This window comes from Helianthus annuus, chromosome 9 (assembly GCF_002127325.2).
Source record: "Helianthus annuus cultivar XRQ/B chromosome 9, HanXRQr2.0-SUNRISE, whole genome shotgun sequence".
NCBI lineage: Eukaryota > Viridiplantae > Streptophyta > Magnoliopsida > Asterales > Asteraceae > Helianthus > Helianthus annuus.
In genome coordinates, this window is record NC_035441.2 from 115,015,583 (window position 1) to 115,025,436 (window position 9,854).

Sequence of the window (9,854 nt, forward strand, 5' to 3'; positions counted from 1 at the left end):
TATCCTTTCTATTGTCGATGTAAATAAGAGTTAAATGCTTGGCTCGTTCATTGGTTGCAGATTTTGCACAATTACTCCTCAACTTTTAATAATTAAACAGTTGGTTCCGGTTTTGATGATTGTAATAAGTTTACAAACGTTAGAACCAATTGTACAATTATTAAAAAAATAATGATTCACTATGAATAATCTGAAAAATCACATGGCAATCAAACATTTAACTTTATAAATAATTTGCTATGCTTTCTTTGCCTTGTATTAACGTGTTCTTTGTGTTGTATTAACCAAAACTTGTTATTCATGTTAGTTTAAAGTTTATTTTTCTTCATTAAATCTTGTCATTCACTTTAATAACATTATATTAGTAAAAATGAATTTTAGTCATTCACTTTAATAACTTTGTATTAATAAAAATGAATTATATTCGTGAAAAGGACTAAAATACATATATGAATTTACATCTATGGGTATTCCGCTATTTACATTTGATTTTCCAGCTATTTAAAAGAAATATTTACCACTACTAATTTCGTAAAAAATCTTCGTGTGGTAAAGGCGATACGCTTATGATCAAAGTATTACTTGCACTTTGCTCTTCCGATTGTGAAGATGTGGTGCTGCTATAGTTCCCCCCGGTTAGAATCTTTTCGCATATACCACTTAGCGATTGCCTACAAGTTGGACACGACGAATGTGAGCATAGCCACTTATCAATGCAACGAACATGATATCCATGGTTGCACTTGGGTAGTATCCTAATTTGCTCTCCTTTCGCAAAATCACCTAGGCATATAGCACATTCGTTACTTAACCCTGGTAATTGCAACCCATGCCAATAGCTAACCACTGGGAAAGTTTGTATCGCTTTCTTCTTGATTCCGCCTGTGGCTGATCTAGCCGAGGTGGCTTGTGGACTAGCAATAGTTTCTGACCCAACTAACCTCGTACATCTTAATACACACCTTAGGATGTAGTTCAACACAAGAGAACATATTAGAGCGCACACAAGCACCGATAGAACCAATACCACATTTACATCAAATTTGTTATGAGAGAAAGACGGACTTGATGGTGACGGAGTTGGTGTTATTGTCGTCGGCGCCGATTGTTGGACTATGTAGGTATGTAAAAGTAGTTTTCTTGAATAAGTATTCCTTAACTCATCTTGAAAAAGCATTTTAGAAAGACTTGACATTTGTAGTGTGTGAATATTTAGCTGTTAGTTTGTAATGATTGAATAAGGATTGTTTAGATGGCTTCAAATTGATGTTTATATAGAGGAGTTATAGTTAGGCCCCACATTCCTTGTTATAATAATTAAAAGTGGATATTCGTATTTGATTTGAGACACTATATGGGATTTTATCCTCTTAATCTCATTTGATCCTCCACTAAGTTTTGTGCTTCTATTTGATAATGGAATTTGTATTCAAATAAGACCGACCCATTTTCTTCAAGTTAAAGATTGCCACGTTGATTTTCTTCTTGGCAACTAATTTCCTTCGCTTTTTGCCAAGAAGGCACGTCGGACACTTTTCATAAATGAAAATTGTTGTGCGATTTGATTCGAACTTTACATTATAACATATACTACTCGATCATTTAGACAATCCTAGCTAGACGATAGGAGTTAATATTACTTCATTTTATTGAATGAAGTGTTTTGTAATTTCCGTAAATACAAGAGTAAATATGCCTTTGATGAAAGAAACTAGCTGGACTTTTCGTGCTACGCGGCGAGAACTTGTTTTGCATTAACCAACGAAACCGAAAATGAAACTTCAGAAAAAGAGTCATGATATACCAAAAAACTATACCGATACTTGTACTGATGTTGTTTGATCGGTCTCCGTAAGTGAGGAAGATGAACTGTCAAATGATGCTCAAATGAACTAAAAACTAAAACATTTTCAGAATTTTTTATGTGGTGCAGTGAGTGTGTGTGTGAACATCAAACAAGGGACGCGGGTTCGACCTAGCTCCCTGTTATATCGCTGCATCATTTTTTGTTTATGTATAACCAGTAAATGAAAGTCATCAGTTTCTGTATAAATGAATTACCGAACAACATATTAATTGAGTTAGACATGTCCCAGTGGAAGGGACGTGTGTGTGCGAACGTGAGGTCCCCGGTTTAATTCCGGCCGGACCCGGTTTGATTCCGGCCAGACCTGGTTTTTGTGCTTTTATTTTTAATTCAGTTTTCTTTTTAATAAAACCCTTGAATCCATTAATAACATAAATAATTATCAATTTGCATTTTTTTTTTACATTTTTCTTTTATAATAATAAAACCTCTAAATTTAATAGTAACAAAAATATTTAATAAATTATTTTAATTTATTTATAGCATTAAATGTTAATAATGAGATAAACTTTAATATCTAAATAATTAAATTATATACCATAAATATTAGGAATTCTTATCTAACCTATAAATAATAACGAGATCGTTATGTGATTTTTAATATCTAGGTTAACCGTTTTCGTTCATTCGGAATTCCTTTCCCTATTTTTCCTCGTGCGTTTTCTTCAAGTAATCCTTATACGCAACCACTATGAGTGAATCTTACAACTCCCCTTTTTCTTTATTATACGTTTTGGGGTGTATCATGTGTCGCTTATCATTATTACGTTTTTCAAAATTCAAATACGTGCAATTACCATTATGTGATATATGTGTGTTGGTTGTTTGTTTGTTACTTGGTGCGTTTCATTCATTTCAGACATTACATCATCATAGGCTCATCTTTTCCCCATTACCTATGAACGGAACTTAACATTGCCAAGCATATGAGGTCAGCTCCGTTTGATTGAGCTTACACCTTGCAGCACACCATAATACCGTGCGACATGCATACATTCATTTGAATCATTACAGTTGATTTGTTTATTGTTTGAGGTTGTGTTATGAGGTTTGACATGTGACATACGACATATTCACTTACATTGGTTAACGCACGTTTTCTCAAATTAGATATATTATTTTCCTAATAATAATGAGGTTCACTCACCAACCTTTGTTGACCAAAAAACTACTTTTACACATGATACAGGTGAACAGTCATGAAGAGAAGATTTGGACAGGGTCTTAGTTAACAAGAAACCAATTAATGTAGTTTAATTGTTATGAACAATGTTTTATTTGGATTATTTGTTATGTGAAACATTTGATATGGTTTAGTGATTATTTAAAACACGTAATAGCAAGTCAAAAGCTTTGGATCAACCAAATCATGCCCCGATCACCTATTCTGCTGTGGGTCGGGGTGTGACATTCCATCCACAAGCTAACCGTCTCGAATCGCGTCTTCAAACATACCTCTAACCGAATAACCCAAGGTTACAATTTACTTGATTAAGTAGCGCATCACTCAACCTGACCACATTTCTATATTTATATTTATACGAAACCATAACCCAAGGACTACCGAGTTCGAATCACCCACGCCCCTTTTGAACCCGCGAACCCTATTAATTGATGCTAGCATTGCATTTATACAACATAATTCTCATTATCGTTCCCCTAATCTTTTTATTTCTATCATCATACAACCATGGCCCACCATACGTAAACATGACTCAGTATATGGTCCGCTAACCCGACGATGGGATCTATTCTTAACCAAGGTTGAAAGAACTTGTCGATCCCTATATAAACCCACGTAGAGCCGTGAGTCCACAATTATGGGTGCAATCGAGTGATATGCCCACCACCATGATCAACCCGCTGATTAGATTCGTACATACACGTGTGATCAAATGGAATCGGTATATATGCATACATACATATATATATATATATATATATATATATATATATATAGGTTGAAGATGATAGTAATTTACAAAAAAAAAAAAAAAAAGCCTCTAATCATGTTGCCACATTTACGACTAGCCCCTCTAGTTCCCCCTTCTTGCGGTTTGCTCCCAAAGTTACAATTCAAGTTTCATTATGTGCACATTGCCCCCTCGAGATTCACCAAATAAATTTCATTGTGATCAAGATCATGCTTCGTCTCATACTCGCAAGAGTTGTTTATTATTTGCACAGAACATAATAATAATAATAATAATAATAATAATAATAATAATAATAATAATAATAATAATAATAATAATAATAATAATAATAATAATAATAATAATAATAATATAGTGTAGGGAAAATATGAGATGTTACAAACAGGTGACACCACGTCAGGCTAAACCACCATCCTACTTGGTTTGCTCCCTTGAAGGCATGCAGATAATCCCCAGGGTCTCTTGTTCCGCCGTACATGTCTATGTTGGTAGCAGGCTATAGTTTTGGTGGAAGCGGTGCCTCAGCGATACGTCTTATGAACTTGTAGACTTCTGCCAGGTCCTTGGGTCGATAAGGTGTCGTGAGTACGTCATCAACGTGTTTACTGTTTTTCTCAGCTTTTTTCAGCGACTTATCTTTCACTGATATCCCCAACTACGAAGCTTTCTGGTCTGGGGTGAGTTGATTCATCATGTTTAGGAACAAGACTAGTGCATCTGTTATGTTGTCCTTTTTAGTTCCTACTCTGATTTGAGAAGATAAACCTCCTCCATGAAGAGGTGTATCATAAGTCAACTTGGCACGTATCTCTTCTAATTTCTCCATCCTGGCCAACTTCTCAAGTTGGGCTCATACGCCCTCCTTGTGTGCAAATTTGAACTCATGAATAATTTCTAGTTCTTTAGCATAAAAGATCTCAGCTCTTGAGTTTCCTCCGTGTTCGTCGTCATGTTCTTTGATTTCATGGGTTTTTTTTATGGATATCGGTTGCTTCTACCACAGTTACATGATCTTTTGAGAGATGGACTGGTGTAACTTGACTCTTATCAGAACCTTGGCCCTTTTTAGTGAACAGGGGTGGTTTGGATAAGTAATGTGACAACTCGAGTTTTCAAGGTCTTTCCTCGACACGTTACTTGCTACAAACTCTGTTTCTGTAATTTGTTTGCGTATGTGTGCATTATGGTTTAGTGTATAATTAATGTGTTTAAGTTAATATAAACTTGTGAACTGTTTAAAAGTTAAAAACCATACTCGACGAAACTTAGGTGTTTCGCCACAAACCATCTCGACGAAACATTTGGAGTTTCACCATCACTCACTCAACGAAACATAGGGGTTTCGTCATGTACATCACGACGAAACATATGTGTTTCGTCGGGCCCGAATTCATTCGAAGCCCAGTAAGGGCCCAACACTTTTACGCACATATATAACGAAGTAGGGTTGCACGATGGCACATAGTTGATCGATTTACAAACCCTAGACTCTCTCTAAGTCAGCGACGGCAACACTATTCTCTCTCACGAAGGTCTTCCTGTTTTCGATCTCGGTTCTAATGGTTAGTGTATAGATACCAATTGACCGATTCAACTTCCTATCATATTAGGTTGCATGATGCCATGGTAGAATGCTTTGATTTGTTACTGTCCAATGATTGCTAGATAGGATTGCATGGTTTATGATGATCGATGACCTAGGGGACTGTAAATGGTTAGATTGTTATGGTGGTTATGTATTTCGAGATTTAATCGTTTGATTAGAATGATACTTGTAGATGGTGGATCTGATAATCTGTTATGAGATGGTTAAATGATGAATTTGTTAATAGTTAGGGTTGATGTTCTGTTGTTAATCTATTGGACTAGATCTGATGTTTGTGATTGTATTCGTTTATGTCCACTGCTCCTGTTCTGTTTGATGTTTGTATATCATGATATCACTTATTTATGAATGTTAAATGAATATGTGTTACAGTTATGTACATGTCAATGATCTGGAAACATATAATTTGTGGCTAGGTTTGATGTTGATGATCAACTGTTAGATTGTGTGTACGGTTATCTGTTAATGCGCCGAAACATGAGAGGTTTCGTCACTCTAGTGCCGATGAAACATGAGAAGTTTCGCCACTTCAATGCCAACGAAACACATAGACTTTCGTCACTCTCACGTCGACGAAACATGAGGGGTTTCGTCACCTTGGGGTTTCGCCAGTAGGACTTAAGCTTGTAAACAGACTGTAGTTTAGAACGCTTATGATAATGAATAACTATGTTGTTATCTGTTATTGATGATAGAAGACTGGTTTTGCACAGGATTGAATAAATGTTATGTGTTATTTAGTGATTGTGTTTCTAAATGCACACTGTGATTATGAACTGATATGTGTACCATGCGAACATAAACTGATTATGTATGCATGAATACCATAGGCTTGATTGATTGACTGTGAACAAGTAACTTAACAAACTGAGCAAACCAAGATGTGTTCACACTTTCTACAAGGCATGAGATTCCCGGTGGTTTGGGAATGGGTTAAGGATTAATAATGAAACCTGCATATTCTCCTTGGGTAGGATATGTACCTCCATCCTCCATGGGAAGGATGACAACATTAAACCTGCGTATTCTCCTTGGGTAGATTACATACCTCCATCCTCCGTAGGAAGGATGACAACATATAACTTACTAGACAAATCTCTATCATGAAGTCCCTCATTTTTATATCGACTTAATCGCCGGGCCAATGTCAAGCGGGTCATTAGTTAAATAGCGCTATTAGGTTTGACAAGCCTCACACCGTGCCGCAGAGGACGGGAGTGGACTAATGGATCTGGGCACTTAGTCAATGATGATAGACATTGACGTAGGACACATAAACATGACTCCAGTCAGTTGTCGATATGGTATTGGGTCTAGTGGTTAACATGGGGTAGCCCCCACTGGTTATGGTTTGGGAAACAAGGAATTGATTTACACATGGTTTTCGAAAGAACTTATGGTTTTTGGAACAACTTTAAAATGGACAATCAACTGTGAACCCGCTCAACTTTGTTGTTGATTCGTTGTTACATGCCTTGCAGGTCGTTAGGCGCGTAGATGGAGCTAGCACGAGGAGGAGAGGTCGTTGTGGGACATGGACTGTTGAGTTCCATGTTAAACTTTATGAACTTATAACTTATATTTTGGTTTTAAACTTTATGCTTCCGCTGATAACTTGAACTTGGTTAATTTGTTTTGCACACCAATTATATTTTTGGTTGGTTTTATATTTACATTAATACATTGCTCAATATGATTCGTGGCTTGATCCTGGTCATGTCACGCCTCCTGCGGTGATACTCCGCTGGTGGATTTTGGGGGTGTGACAGATTGGTATCAGAGCCATTGGTTATAGTGAACTTGGTTTTAAAAAGGGAAAAACTTTTTGACAAAAACCAGACTATAACCTGTATAGTGCTCAACGATCCACAACGACGCCTCGCTCCACCTGCAAGACTCAACACTATAGGTGATACTGTTTATATTTATATTGCATGTCTATTAGTTTGCATAGTGCATTGTTTATGGTATGCTTAGCTAACGTAATGACTATTGTTAGAAACCATGTGTGCTTACTCTCTTCTGTCATCCCGTGCTTACGCATTTTCGCGACACCTTTCTCACTTATGTTTGCTTCAATATGATGATCATGAGTGGACGTCTCAACCTGACTCAAGCCCAGCTGACGGCTCTAATCAATGAATGAGTTGTTGAGGCACTCGCAGCAACCCAAGCAGGAGGTCAACCTGCTCAGCCTCCTGTGTGTACGTTCAAAACTTTCATGGACTGCCGACCCAGTACCTTCAACGGCACAGAAGGAGCTGTAAGTCTTCTCCACTGGTTCGAGAAGATCGAATCTGTTTTTGAGATGTGTGAATGCCCTGTAGCTCGTAGGGTGAAATTTGCTACTAGAACACTTGAAGGCGGTGCGTTAACTTGGTGGAACGCACAGGTTTAAATGCTAGGGTTGTGTAACGCCCACTTTTTCACATTCGAAAATAATAGTAACCACATACTAATTTTTAACAAAAATTGGGCATGACCTGTTCGTACTATATGCAATTCCCTGCTTTTAACAATCACCATTCAAACTAAATTCTATGACACGTTTCAAAAGACATATAAGTTGTAACCATATAAGATTCCATCAAAAGTGTTTTGTCCGAACTACCAAAAAATAATATTTAAAATCCTAATTTACTTACGAAACATCTTAGACATAAACTTAACATTTACATTATGAAAGTGTTTTGACCCATTTACAAAGACGACTAAACCGGAAGCGCATAAAGGGCGATGTGGTGTGTTCGATCCAAGCTCTCCATTATCAAGAGTGAGATTCACCTACATCCATAACACAAACTTACAAGTTAGTTCGGTTAAAAACATATTACAAATACAATTTTCTTTTCTTCATTATTTGACCCGTTTCGGGGTCATTATATTTTTACATCTTTTCATTCAAATTTCTCATATGACAATTCCGTTTAATGGATATAGCACCATCTTAGTTTCCATCATCATAAATCATTTTATTTTGCCCGACCCGTTCTCACGGATCATATTTATTCTTACTTTTCAATTTTCCTTGCTTCACTAGTTCGACTTATAAAAAGTCATCGCTAGTTGTCTTAACTTCATAACATATTCATCTTACTTGACCCGTAGTTACATCACCACGAACACCTTATTCTCATACTTTAGACCCATTTATACGGGTCGTCAAGAGACTTTTCCCTTTTTCTACTAACAAATCGCATTAAGACATTTTACTATAAATTTCCGCATAAAACATCGAACAATTACTTACAAGAGAACTAACACAAAATCTACATTCTACATGAGCGAAGTTCATATGAACTTACCTTTGTTTTGCGTTGCTTGCGAACCGGTTAGGCTTGTACCTTCCTCCTTCACGCCTACAATTTCGCATTCAACTTTCTTTCAGTTTCATATCTTTAATTCATATTTACATTAGCATAGTAAGCTAACAACTCATCATTTCACATATTCATATCAATTACCATCATATGTGCACAAATCATCTTTACCACATAAACAAACAATACTTAGGCATTTCATCAAACACGTAGTGTGCGTAACACTAGCACTACATAAAGTACAACTATCTCATGCATAATCTTCAACTAATTCATATCAAGTTCATCAATTTCTAACTAATTTCATATGACATTCATTCATCGTCAAACCCTATTTAACAATCACTTGTTGTAAGTAATTTCATACATAATTATCACCTTAATTTGCACATGATTCATCACTACATTTCATAATATTCCTATTTCAAGTGAGTTTTCACTTTTAACCATCAATTAGGCCAAATTCAAACATATTATAACATCTACACATTCATATCAACTAATGTTCATGTTTAATTTTACAATACATTCACGGATTACACATAACCCACTTAATCAAACATCACCAAAACACAAATTTCAACTTACTTGATGTCAAGAACACTTAGGTGATCTTATTTCTTAACTCATGCATAAGATTTCAGCCCTATTGCCCTTCGGTTTGATGATTTCTTGCTAGGTTTTGAGGAGAAGGGTTTCTCCTTGGTCTCTCTCTCGATCGCACCCCCACACACATACACCGACCTCTTCTTTTTTTTTTTTATCAAATGGTTTTAATATATATTTTCATTTTCAGCCCTCTATCTTTTAGAGCATGTCCAACCTCTCATTTCTCATACTAACTTAGTTATCTTTCTTTCAGTTAACTTTAATTATATAGATACGTCTTAAACTTAGTATTTATATCTTTAACCTTGCTTATGGTATAAATCTTTATTTACCATTTTTTTTATCATCAAAGCATCAAAAATTATAATGTTATGTTATGACAAACGAAATTTGGGGTTTTACAAGTCTACCCTCCTTAAAGAAGGTTTCGTCCCCGAAACCTAAATACATACTTTCTGATAGGTCTACACATATCCCTTTATAATTACATACCTCGAACTTCGACAACATGCTTT

General features: G+C 36.0%; 1 protein-coding gene and 1 long non-coding RNA gene across 2 annotated transcripts; both read right to left on the reverse strand.

Annotated features, from left to right (window-relative positions):
* Nucleotides 1–423: 423 nt before the first annotated feature.
* LOC110874542 (RING-H2 finger protein ATL78) lies at nucleotides 424–1,217 on the reverse strand. Its single transcript, XM_022123134.2, has one exon. It carries the CDS (start codon nucleotides 1,193–1,195, stop codon nucleotides 524–526), a length of 672 nt encoding a protein of 223 aa, XP_021978826.1. The 5' UTR covers nucleotides 1,196–1,217; the 3' UTR covers nucleotides 424–523.
* Nucleotides 1,218–8,063: 6,846 nt separating this feature from the next.
* LOC110874544 lies at nucleotides 8,064–9,347 on the reverse strand. The gene is made up of 3 exons (XR_002556038.1): nucleotides 9,319–9,347; nucleotides 8,716–8,769; nucleotides 8,064–8,194 (listed from the first exon to the last, which is right to left on the reverse strand). It is a non-coding gene; the product is annotated as an uncharacterized LOC110874544 (long non-coding RNA).
* Nucleotides 9,348–9,854: the final 507 nt, after the last annotated feature.